Consider the following 17,334-nt stretch of genomic DNA (forward strand, 5'->3'; position numbering starts at 1 on the left):
TCACGCCTCAAGAGGAAATAAATTGGAGTAAAGTGAAACTCGATTCACATTTCAATACACTACCGTGGCCAGGAGATTGGACTCGCATCATCTACCCAAGGAGCGCCTTGATACGGCTCCCATAGCTTTGGCCCTTTCAACTACGGCTGCGGCGCATTTCAATAAATCAAGGCCGCCGTCTCTTAGGGATAGCGGCGTCTGCCCACGCGTAATATCCTGGTCCCACGTGGCTCGTCAGGGCCTTCTGAAACGTATCAGTCCTCTGCACCACAGCCGGCTGTCGGCCGCCTCCAACCTCCATATAATTGGATTCTAAACACAACTCTGGAGAAATATTAGTCTTTATTGTGGTAGTGCAGCAACTCCTGTTGCTGACAGTATTTTTTCTGTCTCAGTGGATCGTGCAGTTAACCCCTGAACTGTCTGCCAGCTCTCATGCAGAAGAAAGTGTACAGCTTTTAGTTTATGCTAGACGTACTGCACATAAGCACTTAGTTTTGTGTTTTCTAAATGCAGATTATGCGTGCCCGGTGAAAGTCAGCATATGCATTTTTGTTTAAACTTTTTTAATTTCAATGGAAGGTAAATTCTGTTCAGTTACATGTTAATTAGCAGCTGCAGTCCAAAACTGCTAAGCCCCGGTTAACTCTACACTTCATTCATGAGGAAGCAATTAATATGCAAAAATATCCATTAGTTGTTCTCAATGTGGACAATTACGAGGGTCCCAGTGCGGCAGCTTAATTAAATCCACAAAAGTCATGTTGTTTCCGTGAGGTACATCACAACGTTGCAGTAATTTGTTTGTTTCTCGACATATCCTCCCAGTAACAACACAGCAAGAGATGCTAGCTGCTGTGCACAGCAGATGCATGGTGACAGATAACGATCCCTGGAATTGGCCACATACGTGTCTTACATAGAGTCAGTGTTTTACAGCTTAAAAACAGGAGCGTAAATACTTGTCAAGACCAGCCGTCTGCATTTCGCTGCACTAAATTAGAATTTGTGCATTCAGTGGTGATTAATCTCTAAATCACATTAAATAGTCTTTTAAATCGTTAAATTGCGTTAATGGATAGCCCACATCAGAATAACAATCATGTCATAATATACTCACATTCATGTTGTTCCAAGCCTATGTGACTCTTTCTTTCAATAAATCTTGACTGGAGCACCATATAATATCATACAGATATTATAAAAGTAGTCTGTATGACTCATGGGATTAGAGCAAGACCTATAAAGCCATAAAACGGTTTGTCTGACAAACAAAATGATATATAAACCAAATATGACTGATAATTTTCACCTCCAGTGGGCTGTTGACCACTGAAACCGTATCACTAAACCAGCCAGTTGAACTTGAAAACTGGATCTGCAACAATTGATTCACATTAGTTTCGCAAACTGGAATAACTGATCCATTGTAAAGAACTGAATCAAAAGAATGATTTCTTCATGAATCAGTCATCACTTTTGATACTTTTATGGAGTTTTTTTGGCATTTGTGAGCTTAACAGCACCAGTCCTGATTAATTTCCATGACACTGAAAATAATATTCAGGATATTTTTCAAATACATTATTCTTGTGTGTTCCACACATGAAAGAAAGTCACAGAAGCAAGGAACAATTTTCATTCTTTAAACTTTCAACTTCTTTAAAATATTAAAATAGCAAGTCCATTTTAAAAATGGCTTCAAATGCATAGATGTGTCCTCTTCAGTTGCTTTATCGTTAACATTTACAACATCTTTAAAACAGGGACGTCAAGTCCTGTCTTATTCCATTATTCTCTTACACAAAGTTAAGCTGAAACATTAATAAAATCAACAATATCGTAATATGCATTATCCATCCTAATGCCCAGCGCATTAAATCACTCTGTCTGGGATCCTGTTTAAAGCAAATAGAGCACTTATGACAACATAGCTGAAAGTGGGCTAATTCGAAGAAAATCCTTTGCTGTGTCTCACTAAGGGTTTGATCCCCTCTGGCACACGGTTCTTTAATGTACTACATTTTAGCAGTGCAGCAAAGGAAAAGGATTTGATGATTTTGGGATGGAACGACCATAAACGCCCAAAATCCCTCCTATTAGAGGCCGAAGGACATGGGAGACCAAATGTAGTCCCTGAGCTTTCCGCAGACATGAAATGAAATTGCTGCCTTGAAATACATATCATTATTCCACCCCTGTGATATGAAAATGTGTGCAGCTCAATTAACCTACCTTACATCAATGATTCAGACACCCAGAGGAAAACACACCCCTCATGTGTGAGGTTTACCATCAAGCCAGCCTGGCGAATAATTTCAGATTCATTAATGACATAAAGATAGACCTTGAGGTAAAGAAAAAGTCAATTTTACAAACTTTCTCCACATTAAATATGACAACCGTCTAGCTAGGGATTCTTCTGAACATGATCAGAGATTCAATTCCCTAATTTTCTTTACTCCTTTTAAAAAAGTTTTGGGCTTCTAATTTTCTAAAGCTGTCTCAACATGCTGCATAGTTCTTCTGTCAGCATAAGCCAAGAAATCACATTTAGCGACATCTTTTCGGTTTCTGCACCTTTCTTAAACATTATTAAAACAAGAAAAACCCTTCCTTGTGATCTGTCTCTCAAGACGTCTCTTCCAGGCGGATCTCTTTGAAGAACAGCAGAGCGTACTTAAGCAAACCTCGAAAGAGTTCTACACTGAGATCCGCGCAAGCTTGGCTTCTTTACGTCTCCGAAGCCCTGGTCTTAATTAAGCCGAATAAACCACGCAGACCTTGTTCCAGTTCAATGCCAATGCAAATGTCTTAAAAATAGAGCTCTCGTCCCAACACAATACATATAGGGGATTGCAGTTTATAATTATATTCCTTCCCCAACTGTAACAGACCACTTGTTTACTGATCCCGTTTGCACAAATTAATATGAGAAAGCAAACATGACCAGCAGCCTGTTGACCTACTAGACTGATCGGAATTAATGAGAATCCTCCTGCCAATTGCACTCGAGTACCTACAATCCTCCATTCATCCTCATGATTGTGTGCGAGGCCTGTATTCGCTCTTAATTCTCATTTCATTCTCATCACCCGACATCTTACTGCCAATTTTCTTTTAATATAAAAACCATTTTGATGATGTGTTATTGGCCGTATGAAGATTTTTAGCTATTTTGTCATTGCGGTGACGTGGAAATGAAAATGTCAAAAAAAAAAAAAATGTACACACTATTCATTTGAACGTCAACCTTAACAGAGTACTAGTGACTAAAATGAACGCCTGAATCTAAAGATGGGCCAATAAACGTGGGACGAGGATTTAAAAAATGAATACATAAATAAACACGTCGGAAACAACTGTGGGTGTATTATCATCTATTCCCAAAAGCTTAATTCCAGTCCACGTTAAGTGACGCCAGCAAAATGACTCACTCTAATACCATCACACGTCTTTCACCTTTTCGTACGCAATATGTAACTGTGACTCGTTCATTAGATCAGATAACAATCTATGGCTGTGGTTTCTCAAACATCTATTAGCCACATAAGCCAAACAAGACCCACAGCAGTGGTGCTTTCCAGAATGCGTCACAGAGAATTGTTTTATTCTCAAGCGTTGCTCTGCTCCAGGCAGACGCATGCTCTCTCGTTACCGCATCGTTTGCATGCGTTTTGTCTGCTTGTGCTCAGATTGTAATGCGGTCTGATGCTTCGTTGAGCATCTATGGTTTCCAGCTAAAGTCAGAAATGGTCAACCTTAGCTTTAATGTAAGTAGACATGTCCATCTCCGTGGTTCACTGTGCACTGGGATGCCACGTTTAGCACTGTCAGATATGCCGACATCCTATCAACACAATATTGTCTGGTACGCAAAATAAGTCTTTTAATAGATTTGGTCTTGTATTAACAGTCTTCTATCAGCCCAAGATGAAGATAGAGGACACCATGGAAGAGCAAAAAGCAGAAACAATGGTTGAATGAGCAGAGAATAATATTAGTTCTGTCAGGACCACTATTGTCAAAATAATTGAAACCTAGCATACAGTTTGGATTGGCGGTATGGTACTGTTCTGGGTAAATGCTGGGTAAAAATAACCCCCATCAGGTGAAAAGAACAAAAACAAAATGTAGCATCATTACTGTTATCATTAATTTTCTTAATGGCATTTTAGTGTAACAACATTATTCAAGTTAAAATGAGTCTGTTTCAATAAACAAGGTATATCAGAAAGCCAAATCCTGATTGTGATGAAAGGAGGAGCTGGGGATGTAGGAGGGTAATTTGCTCCTGAGCAAGTAATAAGATGTGGATAAGCTGAGAGTCAGCAGATGCAAGCTTGACTCATGTGACCTGCCAGAACTAATGCTACGCCGAAAAAAGAAAAAAAGAAAAATTGTTTCACTGCTAATTTACACGACAAAATTTTCAGCCAAAAATGGGAAACATACACATTTTATGTGTTTTGCCTGTTCATTTACATAACAACACGTTTTGGGTGACTGAAAACGCAACTACTGACCTGGCATATGTAATACAGTGTTTTTGGCTTTTTTCGAAGATATGTGTAAATGCTAATCCTTTTAAAGCCATTGTCCTGCATACATGAAACTTCTTAAAAACGCAAGGGAAAAACTTTTCTGTTTTTGACTACATCGTTGTCGTGCAAACGTATCCTCAGTCAAACTTTCTCTGACCAGCACAAATCCACCAAGTGTTTTAATATTAAATTAAAAACTTTAATGGAAAATTACTGCTTTACAACAATATCCATTGATGTAAGTAAATAAAATAAATAAAATTTAAAATGAACTTGAAAACATCTCTAATCTCTTACTCATGTAGACAAATATCCCTTGAACCACATAGGAATGAACAACAATGCAAAAATAATATAAAATATATTTCCGTTATTCCATGTATAAATCAGTGAAACAATTATATTAACACATTGAAAATGCTTATTTAATGCTGTTCAGTTTATTAAAAAAAATCAATTTAAACAAGATTGCATCATGCATCTGATTTGAAATGTTATTCTTCGGCTTAACTTTATGTTTTAATTTTGAAAGATGTTTCAATCAGTAGCTCATGCTTTCCACAGGCCTAGACAGGGAGAGTAAATGTTAAAATAAAGTATTAAATAAATAGAGAGACTTGTTAATGATTAATGTACTGTTAAGTTGATATTACAGTAAAATATTTTCTGTTATGTTGGTGTTTTTGGGGCGAGTTACCATTGTGATGTCTAGCATATGCTTGGGTTCATCTGATTCAATGAATTGGGTTTAATTCAAGTTGTCTTAATAAAATATCCACTCCACTGGTATAGTGCTAAAGATAATCAGCAGCATCTTTATCCTGCCAATGTCTAACATCATTTGTGTGTAAAAAAAAAAGAAAAAAAAAAGAGTTATATTTAGCTTGCTAGTAAAAAAAAGAAAAAAAAAAGAGTTATATTTAGCTTGCTAGTATGTTATTATAAGTGTATGATTAAATCATGATTCCACAGGATGGAAACATGTTATCTCTACACAAATACTAATTTACTAAAGCAAATTATTTGAATAAATCATTTCCAAATAATTTGATTGAAGTGTGTGGAACCATTGGCCATGATAGAATCAAATGTATTTTTTTTGGGGGGGGGGTATATTTATTATTATAAATGGTTTTATGATTAATTGGAATAAGTAAATTATTATATGATAAATAATTGTAAATGAATGAATGAATGAATGAATGAACAGTTTCAAATTTTCTTTCAATTATGATGCAATTAACAATTCATTTTCCACAAATTTAATTACTTGAATTAAATTTGATACAAAATGATGCGAATTTAACAAATGATAAAGAAAACATTTGTAGCGCCAATTGTCATAGCATTAGTCATTTGCAAAGTTTCTTCATGCGGTCAACTGTGGGGGCTTCACGATTACAAATGACTCTTGCCAAAATGTGCCTCAGACACAGATGAGACTGATGGCTTTAATATCACTTCCACCAGCTCAATTTGTACCAGGATGCCTATGAAATGGCCAGTCTAATCTCATTTCGCCAAACCACAGTGTTTTATTGGCTCCCGGTCAAACTTTATGTGGGCAACACTCTGTTTGGTTGTCAAGAGTGTGCGAATGAAGCTTTGTTCGCCTGCTCTTATGTCTTTATCTAAAGGAGGTGGAGAATTATAAACAATTCTCTTCGGTTATGAAAAACATGAAAACAAATATGTGTCAGAGAGGCTCTCAACCTTAATACAATTAAGTCGTGGACACTGCTTGCGCTCGTGTTAACTGGAGCAAGCTGTTTGCATACTGTTGGAAAATAATTCAGACACATCTGGTTGAGTGACTTCTCCTAAATGAAACAAAAAGCCTCTGTTTTGCATATTTATAAGTTTACATCCCACACAGACACAACGTATTGTTGTTGTAATGTGTTTACCCTGTCCACATATGTGATATACATAACCTGGGCATGGTCCAATCATTGTTTCTGATTTCAATACCACAGTTAAATTTGCATCTGCAAACTCAAAGCTAAAGAAATAGGTCTAAGCTTGACAAATAAGCTCACTGGAAATCATTGGACCAGACTGAGAGCGTAATAAATTAAGGAGAACGTTGTCAGCAGCACTGAGACGTTCTGCAGAATGGAAGGTGTAGATGTGCAGAAAACCACCCAAAAATCCATTCCGGAGATTTATTTTCCATGTTGTGTTGCAGGAAATTTGGGTCCTCATTTATTTGAATTGTAAATCTGTGCCAGACGTTATTTGTGGTGTAGTCCCCAAATCAGAAATGATGAGGAGATAGGCACATATACAAAAACACATGCCAGTCGCATAAACACAGCATTGTGTTAAAATCGTGTCTGAAGATTTGTCTGACCACCTAGCAAGGGAAAATCAGTCGTAGACCAATTTATGCTAAAAATTAATGACAAGTTAAAATCAGTTATAAGGACCATTCACTATAAGGACAATAACAATTATGTTTTAAAAAGTTCTGAGAATAGGAGTATAAATTACAATTATGCAGAAATTAACAATTGATCTTCTACAAATTAAATTACTTAATCACTCATTAGACCTAAAGTAAAAAAAAAAAAAAAAAAAAAAATTGTAGTCATTCTTAAGACCCTATCACACAAATGATTTTAACTATAATGATTCTGATAAAGATAGTCTAATATATATATATATATATATATATATATATATATATATATATATATATATATATATATATATATATATATATATATATATATATATATATATATATATATATATAAAATTTTATGAGAACAGGGAAGTTCACACCCCAACTATAAATTGATAAACAATAAAAAGTCTGAATCAAAATGTACTCAACTTTAAAAAATGTAAACACTTAAGTGTTAGCACTTAGCAGGCGACATAATTCATCCATTGATGCAACAAGATATTTTATAAAAAAAAAAAAAAAAAAAAAAAAAAAAAAACAGCACTATATGAGGTGAGTATTTGTAGCCAATTGTAAGAAACAAAACAGCAAAAATTGCAGATGTGTGCTATTATTTGTCAAGCAAAACTCAGTAAAAACTGAATTGCACATGTAGCGTGTGAACAACAATTTATCTGAATTAATATTAAAACAGATTATGGCAGGCATGTGCCCCAGTACTCATGAAATTTCAGAAAAGCAGCTGGACACTAATAGCTGAAGTTTTTGGACAGCCTTCAGATGACTAACTTGTATGACTCAGTCTCAGTCTTTATTTGAATTTGTGCTTTTGAGTCTAGGATCGTACCTGTATTGTGGGTGGAGTGCGGTGTTTCCTCGTGGTGGTGGTGGACATGGTGGTGGTGGTCTCGATAAAGGTGGTGGACATCTCCGGGGGGAGGGCCGTGGTTCTGGCTGAACCTGCGGAGGGAACCTCCCCCACCAGGCGAACGCTGCCATTGATTTTGATGTTAGGGTTGCCCTGAGCGGCCATGTTGAGCACTTTGAGACCGTTGTAGTAGAGTCCAGAGAGTTGGCCCTGAAATGGCCTCTTGCCATCTGAACCACCAATTCTTATTGTGGCCTGGGTGTTGAATATCGTTAACTGCCGCCCTGAGGATGTAAGAAAGATCCAGAACATTTCATGGTTATAAGAGCACAAAATATATTGTTCGGCAACAAGATTCCTGTCTCTTTTAATCACTTAACCTACCCAGCCAAAGTACAAAGAATTAGATGGTTGTGCTGGATCACTATGGCTTAATTTTCATCCGAAATGCTCAGGGTTATACTACCATGAGACACGTCGTAAACATTTGGAGGGCCAGACTATAAACCAGACACATTATGTCTCCCTGAATGAGTCTAGCTACAAGCTCATGATGGCTGCAGTAAGTTTTACTATAATTGTCTTTATGAAAAAAGATCACCCATACTCTTAAAAACTAAATGTCTTATAACTGGCATATTAATGCATTCTGAGATAAGAGAAAGATTAACATGATAGAGCCATTCTTACTGTAAAAATCCTGAAAAAATGTCTTGGTTATAAACACATGGTATAATGTACAAATCACTGATTCGTGGGGCATCCAATATAAAAAAAAATAACAAAAGATAATTATTATTTGGGATACATTTTGATTTAGTATAAAATTAAAAGGATTAGTTGTGCAGGAAAAATTCTAGCAATTATCTATGAATACAATTAATGCAGAATTGTTGCTATTTTAAAAACGAATGACAGATGAAACATTGTTTTCAAACATGTTTTGTCATACGTCTTAAATAATAGACAAAATATTCTGTGGTTGTGAATAAAAGCTTTGCAGCATGACAAAGATCATAATTCAGAAAGAAAAGGAAGTAAATAAATAAACAATCATCCCTTCACCTAATTTCTTGAGTAGTGATTATAATGAGGAGGGCTCCTGATGATATGCAATTTATGTCTGAAACAATAATCATGCTGGCGATTTCTTCTCAGATGATACTTCCTGCGCAGCCACAAGCTGCTGGCCGCAACAGCTCCTGTATTTCATTAAACCTTGTCTGTCCACCTTCCTTTATATCAGCCAGAAAGTCAAGTGAAATTTATGTTTATGTTAATTTGTTTTAATGTTTACATTTAAAACATTCATAAAAGGTTTACTAGGCCAATACTGAACCATTAAACAATGTATGTATTATTTAGTCTGTTTAAAGATGAATTCAAAAATCAATGAGCATCGAAAAGGAAAAAAAGAAAAACAAAAATGTGATGGGTGCAACACAATATACAATATAATTATTTATCTATGTATTTAAAATAAAGAAATTGAACTAAAGAAAAATTTTAAAATCTACAGTATATATATATTAAAATAAAAAATTAAAATTAAAATGGAGGAAGTTACCTTTCTCCTGAAGCCATTCCTCTACGGGCCGGGCATATTTGAAAGGAATTTTCTTATTGGCCATTTGAATTCTCTCATTATCGCTGTTACCTTGGAAGTTTAAAAGACATCTTTAAGAACCAATAATCATGGTTAAAATACTCATTATTACAGTTTCTGTCAATATTTAATATTTTAAGTTATTTAAACACTTTTAGAAGAGTTTAGTCATGTAAATTTATGTCCTTTTTTTTTTTTTGCTGTTTGTGTTCATCATCAGTTAATTTTCTTTTTTCCCCTCCAGTAATGAAACACTATTTAAACTGCATGTCTACTCCATCTTCGCTCGTAATTATATCAATCATCACCAGAGTTGATAAAAACATATTTATAATAAATTTGGTTCATCTGTAAGAGATGCGTAATGAATGCCAGCAGATTAGCTGCCTGCGGTCAATTCATCTATCCATCAAAAGATGACAGCACACACTCTTTCATGCTTCACATACTTATAATTATATACACATTTATGTGATTGCCACTGATGCCGATCAATATTTAAAATTTTTCACACAGAAAAACCACATCAATAGTCATAATCATACAGCACCATTGACAAACAAGAACTAGACAGCAGCTGCTTCTGTTTTCCAAAGCCACGGAAATTATATAGTTGTGAAATCATGTTTGATGAATGAGCTGGAACCAATGGGATGCAAAAGCGAGGCGCGGGCCTCCACTCACGAGATGCGTCTGGGGATGTTTGTTTTAATGGCAAGCCCAAAGAGCCATGCTGATATTCCATGTGTCTGTGGGCTTGTGGATACACAGCAGGAAGCTGATCAGAGGGGTTCTGCATGTCATTCGAGGACAGGGGGCCGCAACGTCGTGCTGTTACAACAATGACTTCGAGTGCTAAGGGTGGCACGCCACTGCAGGATGTTGTGTGAGCCAAATTTCAGGACTCCAAGGAGGGGTGTACCAGGGGGCCAGCCTAAAGGGAGCCTCCATCATTGGCAGAGCTGCCTTCAGACAGCAGGAAGCCCAACCAATACCCTCAAAACCTGGGAACACGAGTCACACGCTTCTGAAGCCCAAGCGCTCGGAGGTAGAAGAACACCAACTAACAAAATAAAACAAAATAAAACTTTTGTGACGCACAAAAGGGACGGGTGAGTTCTGGGACAACTCTACCAGTAACCTACTAGTACCTTCTTTACTGATATGCAGAAGACAGAATGTCACTCGGTATTGGAACAACAGGTAAATTAGGGCCGATACATCGGAATGTAATTTACTGTGCAATGAATGAATGAGTCGGAAAGGCTGTGATTGAATTGAATATCCAAGTGAAAACAAATATATGTCATGCATATATTTATTTGATTGCTGTCCACCAAAAAAGTCTGACAGCTTAAGGTTTATAAAAATAAATAAAAAGATAAGAAAAAGAAATTAATTTAATGTATGCATGTGAATGTAATTTTAGAGTGTAGTGTACAGAACTAAAACTTCAAATGAAACTAAAACCATAAAATTAAATAAAATAATGAAAAAAGTTAAATGAAAATAAAAAAATGAATGAAATTAACTTAAAAATTTGAAAACAATTACTAAAAAAAACCTTCAAATTAAAATTAAATCAGAAAATTAAAAAATAATGTTTTTATTTTAATTTTATTTTTTACTAACTTATGTTTTAATTTATATACATTTTATGCTTCACTTTATAGTTACTGAAAAACATTGTGTAAAGCGGGTGCCCCAGTGTGAATCCCAATTACTACATTTTTTATCATTTAGAGCTAAAAAAAAAAATATTATTTTTATTTTTATTATTATTATTTCTATGCAGAAGCACTGCCCAAACAAAATCACCCTGATCATTTTAGATTCAAGCTATTCAAGTCCTCTGCTGGAAATTCCCGTTTCTTTTATTTTTATTTTTTATATTGCAGAACAAAAATAACTGAAACAACAGTTTTATCTAGTATTTTGCCACGGAATAAATGACACACAAATGATACTGTCTATTTAATGGGGCACTGTCAGACTAACCCCAGTTAAAGCCATCCGTGTGACCTAACCTGCAATCCTTGTGATACAAGTACAGACACTTAATCATGTGGAGCACCTCAGACAGATGTTGCAGGTGTCTAGCAGGGGACGCAAGCACTGGACGTGTGGGACGGCAGTGGGACAAGAAGAGAGCAGATGGAGAGAGCGAATGGGATGCTTATTATCAGAGGAAAGCGAGAGTACTGCAAACTGAGGCCATGACCTCTCTCAAATTCACACGCACCACACACATAGTTTTTCCCCATTCCCTACTATTATATTCCCAAGCCCCAAATTCAGTTTTACCCTGGTAGAGAATGTTTTGTGCTCTAAATAGATCCTCAAGAGAGGAAATGTCAACTGCTATCATTCTAAGCACTCCTGAGGTGTTAGGGTCTGATGGTGGAAACTCATTAAAGATGGGCTCATCCAGAGCTTTGGCTATAGACATCACAACACTGGATCCTAAAAATAAACCTCATATACAGTTTACAGTTTAAAGGAATATTTCATCCAAAGATTACAATTCTGTCATCATGTACTCACCTGTACATGAGTTTTCTTAAATAATAGTTTGAAACAAAGTAAATGGGGTCCAAAACAACATTGGGCCAGCATTTTTATTGTTAACTAAAACTATTAAAATGATCTTAATTGCTAAAATAAAGCTGAAATCAATTCCAAAATAACCTGAATTTCTGAAACTGCTAAAACTTAAATGATAAAATAAGTAACATATGATATATATTTTTAAACAAGGATAAGAATGAAAAAGCACATAACGTTACTAAAACAAATGAATAAAATACAATATAAATATATTTAATGAAAAAATGAATACTTAAAAAAATTACAAATTTGACTAATTACTAAAAAAATATTATTAATACTATTTCTAATTACTAAAATTACTAAATCTGAATTTAAAAATAAAGTAACAACATTTCTTTAAAAATAAAAGAATAAAAATTACAGAACATATAATTACATAAATTAATAAAATACAATATAAATATTAAATAAAAAACTAAATTAATAAATTTTACTAATATATAAAACTAATTTTTAATACTATTTAAATTACTGACATCACTTAAAAATATAAAATAATTATAAATTAATTAATGTTATATTTAAAACCAAATTACTAAAATAAGATTAAAAACCAAAATTATTAAATAAAAGCTGATTCAAAAAATATTAAGTACTATAATAGTATATAAATAATTAGTATAATAAGTAACACTGCATTGGACTCCATTTATTTTTATTACAATAACACTGAGATATATATTTTAAAATATCTACACTGTGGTGTATGAGAGATGAAGGTTAAACCTCAGCCTGAATTGTGCCTTAATTCTGTTTTCTTCTCTCCTTTCATGCCTATCTAAGCATTACATAAACCAAATGATTTTATATCCAAAACCAAAAATGTATAATATTTTAGGAGCTTTGTTGCCGTTTTTTCAGGACAGTGGGGTTAGGGTTGGAGGACTGCCTGGTACACAGTCATTTGTGGAATTGTGCTGCTTTGATCCAGCAGTACAGAGGGCATGACACCTTTTCTCACTCCTGAGAACATGAAAGGCTCTTTGAAAATGAAACAGCACTAGGAGGTGTTAACATGGCACAGGATCACACGCTGTGGGGGAGTTTTACTCCTACTGTGATTAAGTTTCACAAACACATACAAGAATGTGAGATATCTCTGCATTTTAATTCCCTTTAATTCTAAATTAGAGGAACCCTTAATGGCTCTGTGGTACCACGAGTGCAAGCCAAAGAAACCTTAGACTGCTGCCACATTTGAAATGTATGAGATATTTCATAGAAATAGTTATATTTTTGTATAATTAGACATGATAAGTGCGACGCTCTCTCTCTGTGGAAAAGGCTGCTAATAACAACAACTCAAAATAATTAATGAGAACAACCATGTGATTGCGAACATTCCCCTTTTGTAATCCAGCAGTGTTGTGTGCAGTTGTTCTCTCCAGTTATAAATTGCTACGGGACGCCACTGCCGTCTCGCTAAAAACAAATATAGCTTTTTGCATGAAACCAAGTATTATTTGAGCCTCCAAAAAATAAATAAATATAAAAAACTATAAATGAAATTTCCTTATAAACACTACTGTGTTGTGCTTTACAGTGACAAATTGCTGTTTTGTCTTTTTTCTGAGAGAAAATTAACTGAGAGAAGGCAAAAAAATAAAAATAAAAAAAAACCCTGAAGACAAGTTTTAGGGGCCTAATCCACTTACAGAAGTGTGTATATATGTCACTGCAATAGTTATCCAGTGTTGTTATTAGTGTTGTTATTGTTTACTAAAATTAAATGATGAAAAATCCTTTTCGATAAATGAAATAAAGATGAGATTAAATAAAAATCAGGATAAACAGATAAAAATCATAAAATGAATAATAATGACAAAAGGACATAACATAAAATTACTAAAACTAAACTTGAGTTAAAAATAAAATACAAATTGAAAATATAATAAATAAAAGCTTATTCTAAATATGAATAAAAACTATAAAATGTATTGGTCCCACTTTATATTAGGTGGCCTTAACTAATATGTACTTACATAAAAAAATAAGTACAATGTACTCATTGTGTTCATATTGTATTGTAAAGCACTTTTGCTGCTGTTGAGGTGGGATAGGGGTAAGGTTTTTTAAATATAAGTACAATGTAAAAACATGTATGTACACAATAAGTACATTGTACTAAATTATTAATTAAAATGTAAGTACATAGTAGTTAAGGCCACTTAATATAAAGTGGGTCCAATGTATTTATTATCAAAAATATTTATTATAAAAAAATATAGACCAATATTTTTTCATTCACACCGTGCAATCAATTTGGGAATGTGAAATAAATTAAAATCTACATCAAGCCTACTTTTTTTAATTATATGTGCATACCAAATATTGTTTCTTTCCAAAATACATTCCATTATGGAAGTAAAAAGGGAGTCAAAAAAGGCACAAAACGGGATACAGTTGGCATCATTTTCTCATTCCAAGCCAAGGTAAATGAGCACTAAAATATCTGAAAGAACTAAATATGTCACTCTGTCCATACACTTAATACACCTTTAACTTTGACAAGGAGAAATTTTGAAATTTAAAACACTCTACTCTGTCTAATTCTCCCTCTCCAGTCTCCCAGAGCACTCTTCCTACTTGGCTTGTATCTCAATCGAAAGAGTCTTTTTGCACATTATCTAACTCCAAACACATCCCCAAATAAGAAATGTGACTCCAGAGGATCGTCCCTCAGTAACTGAGGAGACAATGAAAGTGGGAACATTTATCCAACCATCCTTGGTGGTTTCATTTAATCGTGGGATTAGAAAGACAGCTCATATTGAAAGCTTATCTCTTTCCCCCTCTGGAGAGATTTATAAGGGCAAAAGATTTTGTTTTTGATACTAGTAATTGTATTTGGCTCATAGGATACACAAGTATCTATTTCGCACATTCGAACCCTGTCTTGAATCTTTTTTTGCGATAAAAGGTTCCTTCTTTGTCAAAAATGCAATCTTGTCTTTTTGTTTTGGAAGATAATTGTCTTCTTGCATTGCAGTCAAGCTGCCCGGCTCCATTCGCACTCAAAAAGAAGAAGGATTGCTTATCGTGAAATGTGTGTTGCTGACTACTATGGGACTCATCAGATTACAGAAGATGGTCAGGTCTTTGTAGATGTTATGTTGCTTCTGGGATGCTAAGTAACATTTCCTCCTTTATTAACGGGAGGTTTCTGAGAACTTCCGAACTGCCTTCTGGTAAGACATGCTCAAGGAAGAAAGAAAAACATTTGGTTATCTTATGTCATATGAAAAAAAAAGGATCATTTAAACTCATTCATATTAAAACAGGATTGCACAAATAAAAAGAGGATAAAGCAGACAGAGCATGTGGGGCTTTTTTACTCAACCTGTCCTCCAACCAATACGCTTGTATAGGTTGTTTGTCCAAATCTCTGAAATACGACCCATCAGAGCGTATACTACAATTGCGCCCCTTTTGGCAAAAGGTCGTTTCCATACTAATGTTTTGTACTCTTTTATTTGCCCTCTGGTTTGCGTTTCGTGTAGCTCAGTTAGTAGATTATTGCGTTATACCTTGATATGTAATCATGCTATCATGGGTTTGATCCCAGGGAATGGACGTGCACGAAAATGTATATGCTCAATAAATCATAATTTAGCATGATTTCTGTGAGGGTTAGGTTTAGGGGTGGGGTTAGGTGTGGTCATTCGAACGAATAAGCCACCTACAGTAGTAAAATATGTAGGAAATACCGTGAGATCGGTGTAAAACGCCCACACATTGCATTTGAAAAAATGTGCGTTTTGATTGGTAATGACGTTATAAGTCAATTCATGACGACAGACGCAACGCGATACTGTAATTATTTTTACGCCCGCTAGAGGGCGCTTAACTTTAAAACGTAAATATAGGTCGTAATAAATGCTTGTACAAACGACCTGTATGGTCGTTTTTTGTTGGAGGACAGGCTCTTTTTACTGAAACTTACTACATTAAGAAGAAGCAGACTTTAGAATCAGAACGAGAGAGGGGAGAAATCTCTATAATGCTTTAACAAAAGAAAGGATAGGCGACCTTAGAGAGGGGTTACAAAAAAAACTTGGATTTATAGTCAGAAACATCATGTACGCCATCCAGACTTTAGCATTAAGGTGGCACGACATGTTATGCGTGCTTGCAGAACATGCTGATTTAAAAGTCACTGAACTGAAATGGTGTTCCTGACGCAAGGCACCATGGGACCCCAAAACATCATTTCTGAGCTTGCTTCAGCAACAACAGGGATGACACAGCATGGGGTAACCACATATGATTACACCTGTGAGCTCAATCTCTGCACATTCACACATAATATGGTGCTGTAACTGTCATTTATGAAAAAGATGAAGAATAATAAGAAAAAAAAAACATCTAATGGATTCACACTTATCATAATCAAAAAGATTGGCAAATAATTTAAAATAAATAAAGTAGAGTAAAGAAGAGGAATATAAGTGTGTGTGTGTGTTTATGTTATAATATTCTATACTTTATAACTTAATTTCCAAATGAATTGTCCAGCCATCCATCTATCCATCTATCCATCAAATGATCTCTTTTGTAATCATAAACACACACACACACACACACACACACACACACACAATTGTTTTAATTCGTTTTCCTAAAGAAACTTACTTTATTTAAAGTAAGTTTTATTCAGTGTGTTGCCTTTTCTTTGTTGTAAAATTTACCAGCAATTAACCATTTCATTTCTGAATGAAAAATATTTCAAAGTAAATCTTATACTAGAATTTTACAGTGTGGAAATAAAAAATGCAGTTGTACAGTATGAACTTATTCTATAAAAAAAAAAAAAATATATATATATATATATATATATATATATATATATATATATGAATAATTTAATTCACTGAACCATTGCACCATATTTGCATGTGGTATTTCAGCACAAAAAACACTATGTATTTTAAATGTATTTTTTTCTTCTTTTAAATTTACAATCCAGTCTAGCCAGAAAGCTGCACCAATATGAGATTGTGCTGTGCACATATTAATTAACTAATTTCTTCATTCATCATTCATCCTTCCATTTTTAATGAAAATTAAGCTTCTTTAGATTGTGCTTTATTACATATTAAATATAGTTATTTTAACTTTAAAGAAATACAAAGCAGATAAATAAATCTTGTATCAGAATAGTACTTTTTAGCAGTGTAAATCAAGAGTATCATGGTGAATGAAGTGAACCTGGACTAACAGTTTTCAGCAGGGTGTGTGACAAAAGATGTGAAATGAGAGAACTGAATATCTCTACCAACCTCACTGATGGTACAAA

General features: G+C 34.5%; 1 protein-coding gene across 17 annotated transcripts in view; it reads right to left on the reverse strand.

The window, feature by feature from the left end:
• Window positions 1–7,767: 7,767 nt before the first annotated feature.
• nrxn3a (neurexin 3a) overlaps window positions 7,768–17,334 on the reverse strand; it is a 231,977-nt gene continuing 222,410 nt past the window's right edge. For all 17 annotated transcript variants that reach the window (XM_026286067.1, XM_026286074.1, XM_026286076.1 and 14 more), the window contains 2 exons: window positions 9,390–9,479; window positions 7,768–8,106 (listed from right to left, as the gene is read on the reverse strand). In XM_026286067.1, the coding sequence (XP_026141852.1) occupies window positions 7,790–8,106; window positions 9,390–9,479 (407 nt within the window). In that variant the 3' untranslated portion in view covers window positions 7,768–7,789. The remainder of the gene's footprint in view (window positions 8,107–9,389; window positions 9,480–17,334) is intronic.

Source organism: Carassius auratus, chromosome 17 (assembly GCF_003368295.1).
Source record: "Carassius auratus strain Wakin chromosome 17, ASM336829v1, whole genome shotgun sequence".
NCBI lineage: Eukaryota > Metazoa > Chordata > Actinopteri > Cypriniformes > Cyprinidae > Carassius > Carassius auratus.